Source organism: Triturus cristatus, chromosome 11, assembly GCF_964204655.1.
Source record: "Triturus cristatus chromosome 11, aTriCri1.1, whole genome shotgun sequence".
In the NCBI taxonomy this organism is placed as follows: domain Eukaryota; kingdom Metazoa; phylum Chordata; class Amphibia; order Caudata; family Salamandridae; genus Triturus; species Triturus cristatus.
In genome coordinates, this window is record NC_140594.1 from 188,785,445 (window position 1) to 188,804,814 (window position 19,370).

The following is a 19,370-nucleotide window of genomic DNA, read 5'->3' on the forward strand; positions in this document are numbered from 1 at the left end:
GTCCTGTTTTTTATAAAAGCTCATTATTAATTCTCATGCAATTCAGTGATGTATCATTCATGCATAATGCCTATAGTTTGTTGCATTTGTACCCCCACTTGATGTAAAACATTATTGGTCGTGCACCAGTTGTTTCCCTACTCTTCTTTTTCTTTGACTTGTTGCATTTCTGTCGCGCATTCTCTACTCGCATCACCATTTTGTATTTTATTCAGTTATTTTCCTTTGAGTTATTCTCTCATCTAGTTAGTTTGGTGTTTATATTTCGGTTATTTTCATATTGTGTAAACGTTTTAAATATGGCGGCCGTTTGTTACGGGAGATACATAGTGGAAACGCTAGTCCTGTTTCCATTGCCATACTCATTTATAAACACGCCGACGCGGGCGGCTTTTTCGAAGAGCCAGCGTTGTTGGTGATTTGTGGTGTAACGCAGTTCAATCGGGTAAGTGTTGACGTCGTCTTCACTTTAGACTCTAAGCAGATTTGGATTCTTGCTAGCATGCTAAAAATCGCGTTTTGCTATTTTTGCAGAGCTTACACGTTGGCTGCACTAAAACACTTCCTGTTGGTTGACCATTTGATTAATCTTACTCGTGTGAGAATTAAGGGTAAGCTTTGTTCCTTGGTTCACTTTAGACTCTAAGCAGATATGGCAATGAGATGTTACGATTAGTCTTCTGGTTTAACTCACGCATTTTTTACAGTGGGACTTCAGGATTGCTAACTATATACTCAGCGTCGTGCTTCTGTCACACCATTTGTGGTTCACCCATCATAGTTTTTCAGGTATGCATTGTTTTTGCGAGTCTGACACAACGAATTGGTTTCTTGAGGCGTTGGTGTTGTATTGTTGCTACACGGGTAACTGGTTTGCGTAGTTATTAACAAGGTACTTTTTTGAGCACCAATTTTTCTTCTATATACACATACTATTGAGGCATTTACACCATGTTTTCTCGGTTCCCTTGGTGGTGGTACTTTACTTCTGGTGTGATGACCATAATGTTATCCCCTTGCGTTCTCCTTGTACAACATAATTGAATTCAGTGTGATAATTTGTGATATTTTTAATTAACACATATATATGGTTTGTTTCTAGAGATTCCCCTGATGAAGGGCTATGTTTTAAGCCCGAAATGCATTGGGATTTGCTTTCCGAAATTGTGAATTCTCGCTGAGAAGAAACATTGTTCTGTTACCTTTTTTTTGTTATCGAGTAAAAACCATATGGACACATGGATTCTGCTTCGACATTCATTTGGGTTTTAAGTGTGGAGAATCAACTACAATGATGATTTAAATGTTATAATATGGTGTTACTCTCGAATAATTGTTTCACTTGTCTAGATAACATTTGTGATAGTACGTCATTCATTTATGTTTAAACATCAATATGCCCCACCTGGGCACAGAGTAGTGCACTTGGTACTCCTAGTACTGGCATTACAGGTGAGTAACCTTTCCTTGTTTTCAAAAAGGCATGTGCAGTTATGTTTTATATCCTATTTGTTGGAATATGGTAGTGGATAAACAATGCAGAGTTTAGTGAGAATAATGGTGGGGGACAGTTAGCTTTTTTAGTATGTTCGCAGCATATAGTACTGTGAATTATACATTCACAGGATATATTGTAATCTCGCCTGGATTTGCTTAATTTTACATTATTTGCTCTTGTGTTGTCTTTTTAATTTATATAATAGCAATATATATATAGACATACAAAATCAACTGTGTGCCATTCTAACTTATTAATACTATCCTAAAACATGTTTGTTAAATTATCCTTGAATAATTATTCATTCTCATTCTTTGTGAAGGATCTAAAATACGACGTAGGTGGCGGTGAGAAATTCGACTCCCTGACTGATTTGGTGGAACATTACAAGAAGAATCCTATGGTGGAAACCCTGGGAACAGTACTTCAGTTAAAACAGGTAATGTTTGGCACATTGAAAGCTCAGTGAATCCAGATCGGCGTCACCATTTTCATCAATAGTTCTTGATAGTGAGATTTTCCTCCGGTAACACACAATCAATTTCTGCATTTGAAGCAGTGAATATGGTTTACATCAATCAATCAATGAGGGGAATTGTAAGTGCGCTACTCACCCGTGAGGGTCTCAAGGCACTGGGGGGGAGTGGAAAGGGGGGTCAGCTGGTCAGTTTTAATCGAAGAGCCAGGTCTTGAGGGTCTTTCTGAAGGTGTTCAGGGAGGGTGCGTGTCTGATGTTTGCCGGTAGCTCGTTCCATGTCTTGGCTGCAATGTGAGAGAAGGATCTTCCGCCTGATCTGGCTCTGAGGATGCGCAGGGTTACGGCCAGTGCGAGGTTGGAGGATCGGAGGTTTCTTTTGGGTACGTGGAAGTTGAATCTGTCGTTGAGGTATTCGGGTCCATTGTTGTGTAGGCATTTGTAGGCGTGGGTGAGGATTTTGAAGGTGATTCTTTTCTCTATGGGGAGCCAGTGGAGTCTTCGTAGGTGTTGACTGATGTGTTCTTGTCAGGGGATGCCAAGGACAAGTCTGGCTGCGGCGTTCTGTATGGTCTGTAGTTTGCGGAGTAGGGACTTGTTGATGCCGGCGTATTCTGCTGGTGATGAGTGCGTGGGTCACCGTCTTCCTTGACTCTGTGGGAATCCATTTGAATGTCTTACGGAGTATGCGGAGGGTGACGAAGCAGCTGGATGTGACGGCGTTGACCTGTCGGTTCATGGTGAGTGAGGAGTCGAGGATGATCCCCAGGTTCTTGGCAATTAACAACAGAATATCTGTCTTCAGTTATTGAAAAAAGTCCTTATCAAAGAGCCTGATGGATCAACTCTGGATATCTTAAACCTGGATCCAGTTAGATTTGAAGTTCCAGTGGGTCCAACATCTAGGGGACCGCTACGACCACTTCAGATTTCGGCAGAGACTGCAAAAGATCTGCAGTGGTATTTCTTGGACGGCTGTTGGGCCAGCACTACACCCCTCTTCCTTTCCCACCCAGAGCTGACAGTGACTGATGCGTCACCAGGGCTCGACAAATCCACTCGACCGCTCACAATTGCGAGGTAAATTTAATGAGGTAGAGCTATTTTTAGGTCCTACTCGCCCTTTCTGGTGAGTAGGAAAACATACTAACTTTTGTCCTCTTCTTTAAAAACGGAGCAAATGTGACGAGATAACAAGATTTAAAGGCCTTTTTATTGCTCACAAAGCAAATGAGCAATAAAGATGCCTTCAGATCTTGTTATCTTGTCACATTTGCTCCGCTTTCAGAGACGGTGGTCAAGTAGGTTACTGTTAGGTCGAGGAGATTTTTCAAGGTACTAGACCTGCAGGACTAGTACCATTTTTCAGATTTTTCGAGCCCTGATCACTTCTGGGATGGGACGGCCATCTGGGAGAGGTGTAGATCTGAGGTCTTTGGTATCCGGTGGAGTCCTGGCTCCACATCAGCATTATGGAGCCAAGGGCCATCTGCTTGGCGCTGCAAGCCTTCCTGCTGTCCATCATAAGGAGATACCAAAGGGGATGATGGACGGAGCGCTTGAGCAAATCAACCACTCACCTCCAGTCAACTGATCTGGGTTTAATCCATCATCATTCTTTAGCTCACTCTGCCACCCCAGTTCAGACATGGCCATATGCAAATCAGTCTGACCCTGTGCCTCATGGGAACAGTCCAGCCCGAACTGCCAAGCCATGTCTTCCCTGGACCGGAAACAAGCAACCTGGGACCGGTTTTGGGTTCATAACCCTCATCAGCCAGGCTATCTTGAATCCAGTGGCAAAGTGAGCAAGGGACCCACGTCTGGGCATACCCTGCCAACTTAGGGCGAACAAAGCGATACCAAAGGGGATGATGGACGGAGCGCTTGAGCAATCAAACACTCACCTCCACTCAACTGATCTGGGTTTAATCCATCATCATTCTTTAGCTCACTCCGCCACCCCAGTGCAGACATAGCCATATGCAAATCAGTCTGACCCTGTGCTTCATGGGAACAGTCCAGCCCGAACTGCCAAGCCATGTCTCCCCTGGACCGGAAACAAGCTTCATGGGTCCGGTTTCGGGTTCATAACCCTCATCAGCCAGGCTATCTTGAATCCAGTGGCAAAATGAGCAAGGGACCCACCTCTGGGCATTCCCTGCCAACTTAGGGCAAACAAAGCGATACTGAAACCGGTCCTAGGATGCTTGTTTCCAGTACAGGGAGGACCTGGCCTGGAAGGTCGGACTGGACTGTTCCCATTGGGCACAGGGTCAAGACTGATTTGCATATGGCTGCGTTCAAACTGGAATGGCATGGTGAGCAAAAAACGATGGATTTAGGCCCAGATCTCTGTACTGGGGTGAATGTATGACATTGTTCTGCATTCTGTCCATCAATTATTTTTTTTTGCGTCCATCATAAGGAGGCTGGTACAGGTGATCACAGACAAAACCACCACTAAGTGGTACTGCAACAAACTGGGTGAGGCGGGGTCAGGGGCACTGTGCCAGGAGGCCTTGTACTTCTGGAAATGACTGAACCATCAAGGATTTTTTCTGATGGTGAACCACCTGGCAGGAATATTGAATGCCAGAGCAGAAGAGCTCAGCTGTCTGTGCCTACTATATAGGCAGTGGTCATTATATCCAGAGGTAGCGCACAGTTTCTTCTGCGTATGGGAAGACCCTTACTTAGCTCGATCTGTTCGCAACCTCCGAAGACGTACAGTGTCAGTACTTATGTACGTTGGTGTTTCCAAGGCGTCTATCTCTCTCAGTTCTGCCTCAAGTGGAACTCAGGACTCCTGTATGCCTTTCCGCCGCTACCACTCCTGCTCAGAGTTCTCAAGAAGATCAAGACAAACTTATCCCAAGTCATCCTAGTGGCTCTGGATTGAGCACGGAGAGTATGGTTTTCAGAACTTCTGGGCTTGAACGTATGTCTTCCGATCAGGCTGCTCCACCGAGAGAACCTGCAGTCATGGCAACAGTAATGTATACCAAAAAGTGCTGGATGGAATGCCTAAATTAATCTCAGCCACTGGTAGTCGCTCGGTCAGTCTATTGGTATTCTGTCCACCGTGCCACCTAAGTTTGAACCCTGCCATATACAAATCAGTCTTGATCCTTCTGCAATGGGAACAGTTCAGCCTGAACTGCCATGTCAGGTCCTTCCCGAACCGGTAAACAAACAACCCAGGATTGGTTTTGCCCTAGTTATTACCACTGCATTAGCATGCGGAGCTCCTGTCCTAGACATCTGCCAAGCAGCTACTTGGGCTTCCCTTTACCAGTTCACAAAGCACTATTGTTTGGATAGTCAGGCTCGTCAGCAGGGGCATTTTGCCTGCTCGGTCCTGCTGGACTTTTTGTTCTGAGTCCACTCACAGACCCCCCTCCAAATAGGTACTACTTTGGTACCTATTCAAATGCTGCAGCTAGAGGTCTTACCTTTGGTAATGCTCTTTATTGTAGAGACTATAGCATCAGAATCCTCACTGACCTCCTATCTTTTCTGTTCTGTGATTGAACCCTATCCATTAATATGATCCCAAGTCTAGGAATCTGCCTCCCCCACTTCGTTTCCAGAGCAGGATGGTGTCAGTGAAGGCGCCACCTTCCGGCACACAAAGGTACTGCTGAAAACTTTCTGGTTCCAGTCTGATGCCTGGGGAATATTCAAAAGGTGAGGAATCGGTGGTTAGATAAGAGTGTCTACAAGAAAGAGCGTTACCAAATTTAAGTAACTTGTTCGTCAAGAGCAGCTGCTGGCAGCAAATGACCATCGGAAACACTTTAGACTTCTTACAATTTATGCGCTGTTTCAATAGTTCCCCAAACACTTCCATGGCTTGCAGTAGAATAGGATAGAGTTGATGTCGAAGATATACCAAAGCGTCATCCACATACAATGGCAGCACGTGTGGCCACCCATACCTCAATCTTCCAAAGCTATTAAATCTCTATCCACCCCAAACCTACATATCAGCTGCGCAGCAGCTAGCGTGAACAATAAGAGGGAAAGGGGAACCCTTATCTTGTCCATCTGCCTAATTCAAAGCGTGCTTTAACCACCTGTCCCGGGCAAGCCTTGCCAGGGCTCTGGTGTATAATAATTTGATTCACCTGATATAGTCTATCCCAGACCAAAATGATTCAGCGCCACCCACATGTAGTCCCACTTCAAAGTATCAAAAGCTTATTCAATGTCCAACTAAGTCAGGGCATATTTATCTTCTTCCAAGTGCCGTATGGAGCAGTTGAGACATCCTACGTAATTTACATACAGTACTTCTTCGTAGAATAAACCCACACTTGTCTCCATGCACCAGCCAGGTGATTGCCTCCATCAGCCTGTTTGCTAATACTTAACTGAGTATCTTCCGATCCACATTCCAAATAGACAAAGAATGATATGCAAACAACTGTGCAAGATCTCTGTCAGGCTTACGTTTCAAAAGTATCTGTACCTCTTGCATAGGTTCTGGGAGTATACCTGTCGCAGAAGCTTCCACATATTCTTCCAATAGTTTTCTCACCAGCTACTCCACATTAAATTGATACAGTTCAACAAGTGAGTCATCCGCCCTTGCTACTTTTGCCATAGATAATACTTCATCCACAATTTCTTCCTTAGTGAGCGGGGCATTTAGAATTTCCCGTTGCGCCAAATAATTCTAGGGAGCTCAGATAGATTATTATCTATCTGTTGTGTATTATGACCAAGAGACTGAATATATATCTCCTGCAGGTGCATAGTAAAAATGACTTTAATACCTGCTTGTTTAGGCTTTCTTTCACTTGTGTGTCCATGACCCTCATTATAGGCATTTATTAGCCAGGCCAATAGCTTGCCTGCCTTCCTGTGCAACCTCTGCTTATAAGTAACATATGTATGGCGACCCAGCCTGTCCCAAGTGTCCCCTCATAACTTCTTCAAGTCTGTCCAGTCAGTCAATCTCTCGAGGTGAAAGACGAGACTCACATCCACTTTCTCAATTTCCTTCTCCAGGGAAAACAGAATCTTTTCAAGATACATTTTAATACCGTAGGTTTTGGCCAAACATTCTCTTTTGATTACCACTTTCATAGCCTCCAATCCAGTAGCTCTGTTTAATGCAGTACCTCAGTTGGTTTCGAAGTACTGTAGGAGTTTTTAGTGCAGCCACTGGGAAAATATTATATTCGAAAGAGCCTCAACCCGAAGTTGCCACAAGTAGGCAGGAGTGGCCTAATAGGTATCTTGCCAGAAAAAGCACCCCTTTCAATTTGGTAACTGTGTTGAGTCCAGTTGACTGTGTGTCCCCGTGACTGGTTTATAACATGAGTAGCACCTGTGAGCGGGATATAAAAAAATGGCAGATATCTATTAACGCCATTCCCTCCATCACTTCTCTGAGGGACTTGGTCATATTTGGCTTAGTGTTCTTCCTAGAAGGATGTCAGTCTAGTTCCCTATCAAGTACAAAGTTAAAGTTCCTCACCTGGATAATCTGCAATTGAACACCAGGGATTATAACCATTAATATTTTCCTAAAAAACAAATTCACCATCATCAACATTTGGACTGTATACTTCGACAAATCAGGCATCATGGTAATCTATTGTACCTAACACTACAAGATATATCTACTCTTTGGATATGATTTAACATCCTTTAATTGAAAGGGAACACCGGGTGCCACCCAAATTAGAACCACACCCCTCCTCAGCAAAGCCTGAATAATATGTACCATACAACTGACCCCTCCACTTGTTATAAGTTTTTGCAGTACTGTCACCAAACATATTAGCCTCCTGTAACATTGCAATACTCACACTGTATCATTTTAAGTATGCATGTACTCTATATTGCTTAATGTTGAAGTCCATTCCAGGTTTCAGGTTATAATTTTGTATTTCCCCCCTATGTAAGAAGAACTACCCACTTACACCTGTGCACAGCCGAATGTGTCCCATGTCTCCTTTGAGGTTTAGATAAGACATTTAGTTCTAGTGCGCATGCACCTGCAAAAACATGAAACTCCGCAATGACTACCAAATCCCTCCCAACTGATCGCACCCATACTTGGGCCAACCGCAACTGTGCAGACTAGCTGACACCTCCACACTCTCTAACAGACAGGCCATACTACCAGCCCGTGGTTACACTGTAGGGATCCTCACTTGAAGCTTGGGTGCTGTTATATCTTATACTTCCTAGTCCTGGCTGCTCAGCCTGCATGAGTGTGATGTCATAGAATGTTGGGTGTGTGTATGCTTTGAATGAGGGTTCAGTTAGATTGAGTGGGGCTGAGCAGCAGGAGGCTGCTCCCGATGGGGCACCCTATACTAACTTACTTGAACCAATAAATCTACTTAACTACATCTCTGGCTCCTGGTCTACCTATGATGACAGCACTTTTCTTCAATTACAAAAATGGCAACGAGGAAGGGATACGAACCCACGCGTGCAAAGCACAATGGATTAGCAGTGTCCCTCGCACGTCATGGTTGCGTTGGGTGTGTCCTTCACACGTCATGGTTGTGTTGGGAATGTGATTGCCTCGCACGTCAGGGTTGCGTTGGCAGTGTCCCTCGCACGTCATGGTTGCGTTGGGTGTGTCCTTCACACGTCATGGTTGTGTTGGAAATGTGATTTGCCTCGCACGTCAAGGTTGCGTTGGGAAGGTGTTTTGCTTTGCACGTCAGGGTTGCATTGGTAGAGTACTCAAGAATTGGCTTTGTAGTTGTCAAGTGCGTCATATATTTTTTTTGTCTCGCTTGTCAAGGTTGCATAGGCAGTGCACTAGTTATTAATTTGTAATGTTTGGAGTGCATTATATATTTTTTTGTTCTCCCTCGCACATCAGTTATTGTGCGTTGTTACATGTTTTTCTTTCATGTTGTTAGCAGAGGGAGATAGGTGTGTTGTAATGTTCTTCTGGACGTACTGGGTGTGTTGAGTGCATCATTGTGAAAGTTATGCTTTATGTTTTGATTGCACTCTGCATGAAACATGTGAAATTTTTAATGTGACTTTACGTGTTTCATTACCATTCTATATGAAGAACACAATTATTTAGGCTATTGTTCTTATGTGATTTAGAGAGAAATCATTTATCTCTTGTCATTTTATTTGTTCTTGTCGATTTTAATATCCAAGAATGCTAATTGATTGATATCGTGATTTAAGTAAGCATTTACCTATTTAATGTGATTTTCGTGATCTAATTGATTTTATTCCCTAAGTAACAACATTTGTGATATTGTTCCAGCAATTTATTTCTTGTTGTTTTAATTGTTTATAAAGGAAGGAGATATGTTATATCTTATACTTCCTAGTCCTGGCTGCTCAGCCTGCATGAGTGTGATGTCATAGAATGTTGGGTGTGTGTATGCTTTGAATGAGGGTTCAGTTAGGTTGAGTGGGGCTGAGCAGCAGGAGGCTGCTCCCGGTGGGGCACCCTATACTAACTTACTTGAACCAATAAATCTACTTAACTACTTCTCTGGCTCCTGGTCTACCTATGATGACAGCACTTTTCTTCAATTACAAAAGGTGCCACACCTGAAACCAGGGTAAAGACTCTGGATTTTGAGATGTAAGTCACGCAGCTGCTCCTGTTACAATCCCCATTATCTCATATATAGTAACATATTTCTTGACTATTATACATTCTAACCAGCTCTCAGTTACAACATATGACTCGCCCATCAAGAGATTAACAGTAAGCATGAACAATCATAGTCAAACAACATGCATTACGTGTACATAATGGAGCCCTTGGTTTCACCATAGCCCCTTGCATTATTCATATTTGGCCAGCCTTGTGGCTCTTATTGCAATTGTTAGCCTCCATCTCCAGCATCTCCCTGGGTACTTATAATGATCAATGTGTAAAGGCTGCCCTCACAACCTCTATAAATCAGATTTGCTGAAGAAGTCAGGAGTTGCTACCCTCATTCTAATAGCTTTCATCACGTACAGTCTGAACATTGACTTCCATCAAGATTCCATCCATCTACACCTCAATCCTCCCCATTTCATGAGGCATACCTCCAGTTGAAGCATACCTCCAGTTGAAGCCTGCTGGGAGCCACTCATTAATCGTGTAGATCTGTATTGTTTCCCAGATCCAGAGTGTTGGCTTGCTACTTAGATTTCAAAGGTTGTACCTGCCACTACTTCAGCCCACTCCCATGCCTATGTCAGGGAGGAAAATAGATGACATTTACCATCATACTGAACCCTCAGTTTTGGAGGGGACATTAGACTGTACTTTAAATTCAGGTTTTGCAGTTTTTCTCTTGACTGAGAAATTCTTAAGCATGCCCTGAACATTTTTTAGTATAATCTGTGTGAGGAAAGTAGGTATATTATATGGTGTGGTTTTGCAACCTCACTGTGTTATACACTTATCAATCCCATTAGGACCCTTAGGTTTCGTCTGGCGATCCATGTTAGCTGTGGCGCTGATCAGCAAGGCTTGCACAGAGGAACATGGTTAAACTATTTAAACAGCACTAAAACAATTGAAAAAGAAATCGACACAACACTAAAGAAATCCTATACCAATTTCTAAAAATAGACACTAGAACGGTTGGTACATGGCCTCCAACAACTTGGCGGGCGAAGAATTCAATCGAGTCTTGCCCTATCTGACACTTACTTGCCTTGATAGTCAGGCCTGCCTGCTGCAAGGCTTGAAGCACTTCCTTAAGGTGGACCAGGTGATCCTCCCAGTTGGAGCAAATGCAGCTATATTATTCAGATTAGCTGCACAAAAACTGTCAAATCCTGACAATGCATGATTCACCAACCTCTGGAAGGTGGAAGGGGCATTCTTCAATCCAAAAGGCATCACTTTAAATTGAAAGTGGCCCTCAGGTGTGGAGAAAGCAGATGTTCGAGGCATGTGTGCTCTAGATACACATGCTTTGCATACTCCTGGCATCTAGTGTTGGGTCCGGATGTTTGCAAGTTGTTTTTGCTTCGAAGAAGTCTTTCCCAGTCACAAGGTAAAGTGACTCGTTTCAGTGATAGTGCGCATGGGCATCAACTCCATTGTTAGATTATTTTCTTTCTGCCATTGGGTTTCTGACGTGCATTGCTGTGCTCCGGTTAGAAACCGTACTTCAGGTTCCCCTCGGTGCGCAATCCACTGTACCCTCGATGGTATTGTTATCGTACACGTTTCCTTCTCTCCGCGTATCGATTCGATCAGGAAAGTTTTCATCTTCGGTTGAAAACATCGTGGGCGGCCATCGGGCCTAGCTGCGTCGGTCCAGCCTTCTGCCGATGGAACGGACTCCGTTTCAGTTCTGTCCTTGGTGCCACTCGAAGTACCCTCGCACTGACCTACACCAAATCTGCAACTTTTGCCTCTCACCGGAGCACAAAGAAGAAGATTGTGAGGCTTGTCGGTCGTTCCGATCCCAAAAAACTCTTCGCGATCGTTGGGCATGACGACAAGAAATGCAGGGCCAAACCACTCCACATACTCCGGATATCTTCAGGGAAGAATCCGAACAGGAAGAAGCAACAACTGCGGAATAAGAGGGGGCCTTCTAAGTCCCAGAATCGTTTTCTGACTTAGAAATCGAATTGGAGTCCGTGGACGTTCCAGAGGGACAGGGTGCTGTGAGTACTAAATCCCCCTTACCCCATGAACTCTCTTCCACTAAACATAAGGCTTCGGCACCACCTCTGCCTTCGGGTCTTGATCGGCACCGAGACGATGTTTCCGATGCTCCGCCCTCGGGCCCCGTACCAAAACAAAAATTCAAGCCTTCCGGCTCGTGATCTAGTCGAGACTGTTCGTCTTCTGATCCGAAACATTTCACTCTGAAAGAGCAATCTGGTTTGGAGCCGAAATCTTCTGCTTCGAAACACAAGTCCAGTTCAGAGCCGAAATCTTTGGCACCGGAATCAAAAGAAGATCTCCAGATCCCTTGAAACCGATCTTAGATGTCATGAAGGATAGATTAGACCTGAAACAGAAAAATCTATGCATCAATCCAGATACTGGACACATTTTAGCTAAAACTCCTTCAAAGAGATAAGTTAGTAGGACACTGGGTATAAGATTCCTCTTAAGAAGAAGAAGGACATTGCTACAAGTCCACCCTACTTTGCCATCCCCTCCACCATCTTCACCATTACCACAACTGCCAGCCAGCCTCAGATCCACTACACATAACACCACAGAGGTCTCCTAATACACAGCCTGATTTAGGAGATGATGAGGATGACAATGTTCCCTTACTAACAGATATATTCTATGGGATGATTATAATATTGATCCACCCATGGATAATGATCCAGATTTATACCCTGGAAAGCCATCACATCCAGATGATAACTTAACTTATCAAGAGCTGATTTCAAGGGCAGCAGCTTATCATGGAGTTACACAGCACAAAGAGGCTTTGGATGCTGACTTTTTATTTGAGACACTAGGGTCTTCATATAGGACTAGTCAGAGTTTCCCTATGTTGAAAGGCATACTGAGTCATGCAGATGAGATTTTTAAGGACCCTGTTCATGCCTGTGTTTTAATACCAAGGGTTGACAAGAAATACAAACCGTCACCATCTGATCCTGTTTTTAATAAAGGACAGCTACCCTTAGACTAACTGGTAGTTTCTAATGCTCATAAAAGAGCAAACTCACAGACCTCTGGAGATGCACCTCACCTGGATAAAGAGACTAAATTAATTGACGCATCCGGTAAAAGAGTGGCTGCTCAAGCCGCTAACCACTGGCGCATTGCCAACATGCAGGGCCAACTAGCGAGGTATGACAAGGCACACTCGGACGAGATGAAAGGCCTCCTTCAACAACTCCAAGAATTCTTTTACGTCAAAATGCCTGGCTTAGGATTTCAGGTTTTAAACCAGAAGTCCAGCAATCTATTTTAAATACCCCCTTTGACATGCCACATCTTTTCGGACATCAAGTTGATGAGGCTTTAAAAAAGATGAAAAAAGATACGGACATGGCGAAATCCATGGGATCTCTTCAGTCTCCATCAAGCAGAGGCTCCTTTCGTCGCTCATTTTATAGGGGGGGTCTAAAACTACATCCTGAGACCCTAATGCTTCCTCATACAAGTACAACAAGCAACCCTCCTCCTCTAGAGGCTTCTGCAGACTAAACAAATTCAAAGTCAGGGGTAAGAGCATGCCAACGCGTAACTGCCCTTCCCCCAATAAACAGTGACTTGCCTACACTTCTCCCAGATTATTTAACACCTGTCGGGGAAAGACTTCAAAAATGTCTCCCCATTTGGAAACCCATAACATCAGACAAATGGGTGCTAGACATTATCCAACATGGTTATCGCCTGGAGCTAAAAGCAATCCTCCCAATATTCCAACTCGGAATCACAAACTGTCATCAGAGCACCTACAGCTCCTCGAACAAGAGGTACCTGCTCTTTTAGCAAAAAGAGCCATATAACTAGTTCCATTACAGTACCAAGGTTCAGGGGTTTACTCTCTGTACTTTATAATCCCCAAACAGGACGGCTCCTTAAGACCAATTTTGGATCTAAGTTCATTAAATCTGTACATACTATCAGAACATTTCCACATTGTCACGCTTCAACAAGTACTTCCACTTCTACGGCAAGGCGATTTTATGTCCACACTGGACTTAAAAGACGCATACTTTCACATTCCGGTTCACCTAGCACATTGCAAATATCTCAGATTTGTGATAGCAGGAAAACACTATCAGTTCCAAGTACACCCATTCGGAGTAACTACTGCTCCCAGAGTTTTCACAGAATGTCTAGCAGTAGTGGCAGCACATCTCAGAAGACAACAGATTTATGTTGTCCCATACCTAGACGACGGGCTCATCAAAGCCAGCACACATCAAAAGTGCTTACAACACACTAAGACTACATTAGATCTACTCTACCAATTCGGTTTCACGGTCAATGCACAGAAGTCTCTTCTTCAGGCTTCACAAATGCAGCGACTCTAAATACTTGAACAGTTCTAGCCTCTCCCAATGCAGCCAGAATTTGAAATATTCAAACTCTACTACTACAGTTTCAGACCAATCAGTACTTAACAGTCAGGACTTTCATGCAACTGTTAGGAATGATGGCATCATGCATTACAATAGTGCCTCATGCAAGGTTACACATGCATCCTCTACAAGAGTGTTTAGCACGTCAGTGGATTCAGTCTCAGGGTCAATTAACACATCTAGTGTTGGTAGACAGCACCACCCATCGGTCTCTGCAATGGTGGAACACATAAAACGTATCAAAAGGGCGGCACTACATCAACCCTGTTCCACAGATTGTGCTAAGAGCAGATGCATCTCTCACAGGTTGGGGTGCCCACCTTCACAATTTGACAATTAAAGGTCTATGGGACAACAAATACAAAAGTCTTCACATCAACCATCTAGAGCTTCTAGCTGTGTATCTAGCACTGAATGCTTTTCAGTCTCACCTCGTAGGGAAAATTGCCCTAGTCCGCCCGACTATATGACAGCTATGTACTATGTACAAAAACAGGGGGCGACACATTCTCTGCAACTGTCACGCCTCTCTCAGACCATTTGGCTTTGTGCATTTCATCACAGAGTTTATCTTCTGGCAGAACACCTCCCAGTAGTGAACAATCAAATTGCCGACCTCCTCAGCAGAAAATGGCAACAAATACACGAGTAGGAACTTCATCCCCAAGTTCTCCTTCCATACTTTTAACTATGGGGATTCCCACAAATAGATCTGTTTGCCACAGTGGACAACTCAAAATGCCCAAACCTCGCCTCCAGGTGCCCTCACCCTCTATCCAAAGGCAATGCTCTATGGATGAATTGGTCAGGGATATCTGCCTACGCTTTTCTGCCTCTCTCTCTCGTTCCAGTTCTGGTTCGGAAGCTCAGGCAAACATTTCTCACACTGATTCTAGTGGCTCTCCCTTGGGCCCGTCAGCCATGGTTTACCACACTCTTGGAACTATCAATGGTTCCACATCAAAAGCTGCATCTCAATTCCAGCCTTCTCGCGCAGAACCATGGAGAACTCAGACACCCAAACCCCGAGGAGCTCAATCTAGTTATCTAAACTTGCCACCAGTGTGTGTATGACTATTGTTAAGGAAGCAAGAAAGCCTACTACCAGAGCATGATATGCAGCAGAAAGGAACATATTTGTTATGTATTGTACCAATAACAATATTGATCTACTAGATTCCTCTATTCAAAATATCATTTGTTACCTTTTGCGTATACAGCATGCTGGTCTAGCCTACACTTCCATTCAACTGCATCTTGTGGCAGTAGCTGCATATTTGCAAAACAGGCAACATCTGAAAGAGACTATTAGTTATAGATTCCTTACCTTAGAATTACCCCCAGGCATCAGACTGGATCTGGAGAATTTTTCTTCAGCAATACCCTTGTGCGTCGGTAGGTGGTGGACTCCGCGTCTGTCGTCAGCATCGTGGTCGCCGGGATGATACCGCTGTGCCTATTTAGACGTCGCCCCTGCGCGCTGACGTCAGTTCTTTCTTTTTCCATGCCAGCCTAGCCAGCCTAGCGCAGATCCGGAGAGAGCTTGCCCCTTAGTAATTTTCGACTCTTGGTGCGCGAGGGATGTCCCATCATCAGATTCGAGCCTTCTGACTCCTGTCACAAACTGATGTCCATGACGGATCCGTACCTCGTGTGCCTCTGGTGCCTGGAGCGCGACCACAACCTGAAGTTGTGCTCCGACTATCGGGCCATGAATCCGAAGTCTTTGCGTGAGCGGTCCCAAAAGCTTTTTGAAGGCCAGCAGTCGGTTCCGCATGGCTCCCGGTCTTGCTCAGGGGAAGGTCTTGAGAGCGGTCACGGAGCCACCACACCTCGTCCAAGTCTTCGCACTCCTCGGGTAAGTCAAAGCACGAGAATAAGGCGAAGAAGCACCGTCGCTCTTCTCCTTCTCCCCGTCGGTGGGCTGATGAGACGCAGGAACCGAAGCGTCGTCCCTCTAAGGCTCCATCTCCGGTGCCTGACTCAGGGACGACTCTGTGCCTCCCTCCGTTTCCGGGAGCCGGGGCATCCCCTGCCCAGCTTTGTATGTTCTACGAAGCCCTCCACCGCATCTTTGGGCAGTCCTACCCTGCTGGTGCGCTTTCGGGCCCCGTGGAGCTGGTTGGAGGCCCTGTTCCTTTGATGCCGGTGGCTCCGTCCCCGGCGCAGCAGGGTCCCCATGGATCTAGGCCTGGGTCTGGATCGACGCCGGTCGACCTTACTCGACCTTACCCAGCTCCGGCTGTGCCCCCGGCTGACGCTGTCCCTAGCCTCATCCCCCGAAATTGAGCCGGATCGGTGTCAGCCGACGTTGAATCCGACACCGGAGGGTACTTTTGTGCCCTTGTTCATCCCAGGTGTTCCCTATCTCTCAGAGGGTGGTGATGAGGACTGGGAGGGGTCACTGGACCCTTTAACAGACCAGCGGGAAGAGCTGGACTGGAGAGAGGAATTGGGTGACGGCAGTGGTCTGGATACCTCTGTAGACCATGGCATGCTTTCTCCCCCTACCGTGGCTACGGAGGAAGGAGCATCCTATTCAGTAGTGGTACATAGAGCAGCTGAGACTTTGGACCTGGAGCTCCCTACAGTTGCAGTCAGGACTAACCTCCTGACAGAGGTGCTTCATCCGGCGGCAACATCCTCTGAACCCCTCCCTCTTGCCCTTCAATTAAGCCCTCACGGACGTCCTTCTGGGCACTTGGTCCAAGCCCAGTACAGGGGCTCCTGTGTAACTGATGATTGCCCGCCGCCACTGCCTATGTGTATGTACTCTTCCACCAGCTTGGCACTGTGATCTGTGAATACTGCATGCCTCTTGGGCCGCTATACCCATACTGTCTGGGATACGGTTGTGCAGGTGCTGCCTCAGTGCCCTGAGGATGCCCGGGCCATTCTCTCCCAGGCAGTGGGAGAGATACAACTAAATTCACAATCCCATGTGGACTGGATACCACCGACTCTCTGAGCAGAGCGATTGCCACGTCGGTAGCCCTTCGGCGCTACACCAGGCTGAGGATGTCTGGTTTTTTGGGGGATGTTCAAGCAACCTTGGCTATGGAAGGGGCACCCCACCCTGTCCGACCCAGTCCACCCACCGGCCGATGCATGTTGCCCAACATATACGTGGCCGCAGACGTGGGATCCAGCGATGCAGGTCTGGAAACCAGCGGGTGGGCCAGTCGACCCTTTCCCCCCCCCCCCGCAGCAGCCTCCCAACCATATGCCCTTTCGGGGCCATCAGCGGCCAGTGGGTGGCAGGATCTGCCATCAACTCCCCCACTGGCAATCCTTCACGTCAGACAGGTGAGTTTTGCAGCTAGCCCGATGGGGTTACTCCCTCTTCTTCGAGACTACCCCTCCCTCCATGCCACCATCTCTCAATCGCATGTCGGAGGATCATTTGGAGCTCTCCGCCAGGAAGTTTCAGCTCTCTTGGCCAAGGGAGCTATCGAGAGGGTTCCTGCACCAGAAGTAGGTTGTGGTTGCTATTCCCGCTACTTTCTGGTGCCCAAGAAGGACAAAGGCCTGCATTCTATCTTGGGCCTCAGGGCCCTCAACAGCTTCATCCGGAAGGAGAAGTTCAAAATACTAATCTTGGCTCGGGTCCCGTCTGCCCTCGACTCTAGAGACTGGATGGTGGCGTTGGACTTGCAGAACGCCTATTTGCACATGCCTATACTGCCAGCCTACAGGCGTTGCCTACGGTTCACGGTAGGCCTCGAACACTTTCAGTTCACTGTGCTCCCCTTCGGCCTTTTCAGTGCCCCTCGGGTGTTCACGAAAGTGATGGCGGTGGTCGCAGCCCATCTGCGCAGATCAGGGGTTCCAGTCTTCCCATATCTTGATGACTGGCTGTTGATGGCGGGCTCGCCCAAGCTGTCATCCCTCTCCTCCAGACTACGGCGGACCTCCTGCATTCACTGGTGTTCACTATCAACGTCCCAAAGTCACACCTGGCTCCTTCTCAGACGCTCCCTTTCTTCTGAGCTGTCCTGGACACAGTGCAGTTTCGGGGCTATCCTCCTGAGCAGCGAGTCTGGGATATTCGGGCTATGATACCGATGTTTCAGCCTCTATCTCTGATTTCGGTGAGAATGACTCTGGGGCTGCTGGGCCTCATGGCCTCCTGCATCCTGCTGGTGGATCATGCCAGATGGCATATGTGGGATCTGCAGTGGGACCTGAGGTTCCAGGGGGCGCAGCATCAGGGGAATCTTTTTGACTACTTCCAGGTTTCGGAAGGGACTGCGCAACAAGTGCAGTGATGGTTGGCGAACCAGGATTGGGTCAGAGGCAAATCCCTCTCCCTTCCCCAACCAGACCTAACAGTGTGACAAATGAATCACTTCTTGGATGGGGCGGCCACCTGGGAGAGGCGGAGATCAGAGGAGTCTGGTCTCCAGCGGAGTCTGGTCTCCATATCAACCTGTTGGAGGTCCGGGCGATTCGCTTGGCAATGAAGGCATTCCTTCCTTCCCTCAAGGGGAAGGCAGTGCAGGTGTTCACGGACCACACCACCACAGTGTGGTACTGCAACAAGTAAGGCGGGGTGGGGTCGTGGACCCTTTGTCAAGAGGCTCTTCACCTTTGAACATGGCTGCAACATCAGGGCATTACCCTGGTGGTTCAGCGCCTGGCAGGTTCTCTGAACGCCAGGGTGGACGAGCTCAGTCGTCGGTGCCTAGTGGATAACGAATGGCGTCTTCACTCGGAGGTGGTACAAGGTCTCTTTCAGCAGTGGGTAGAGCATTGGTTGGATCTGTTCACCACCGAAGAGAACGCGCAATGTCAGCAGGTCTGCGCATTGGAGTTTCCAAGGCAGCACTCGTTAGGCAATGCTTTTCGTCATGAGTGGAACTGCGGCCTCCTGTACGCTTTTCCGCCTGTACCACTTCTACCCCAAGTGCTGAAGAACATCAAGCGCGACCGGGCCCAAGTCATTCTTGTGGCTCCGGACTGGGCACGAAGAGTCTGGTACCCCGAGCTCCTGATCATGGCCATCGATCCTCCGATCAGACTGTCCCTTCGGGAGGTTCTTCTGTCGCAGCAGCAGGGGATGGTCCTCCACCCAAACCTGTACAGCCTCCACCTCCTTGCGTGGAGATTAAGCGGCGACAGTTGACAGCTTTTGACCTTCCTCCCGAAGTCTGTAATGTCATCTTGGCAGCCAGGCGTCCATCCACTAAGACTATATACGCCTGTCGATGGAACAAGTTTGTGGCATGGTGCACAGCAAAAGGCTGTGGATCCCCTTTCTGCCCCTCTTTCTTAGGTTCTTTTTTTCCTTCTTTCTTTGGCCCAGCAGGGCTCTGCTCTGGGCACTCTTAAAGGCTACCTGGCAGCCATTTCTGCCTTTCTTTGGCCACC

The 19,370-nt window shown here is 46.6% G+C and overlaps 1 protein-coding gene across 2 annotated transcripts in view; it reads left to right on the top strand.

Annotated features, from left to right (window-relative positions):
* Positions 1-19,370, top strand: part of PTPN11 (protein tyrosine phosphatase non-receptor type 11) — a 663,532-nt gene that overhangs the window by 326,070 nt on the left and 318,092 nt on the right. For both annotated transcript variants that reach the window (XM_085636151.1, XM_085636152.1), the window contains exon 5: positions 1,821-1,937. In XM_085636151.1, coding sequence (XP_085492277.1) covers positions 1,821-1,937 — 117 coding nt within the window. The remainder of the gene's footprint in view (positions 1-1,820; positions 1,938-19,370) is intronic.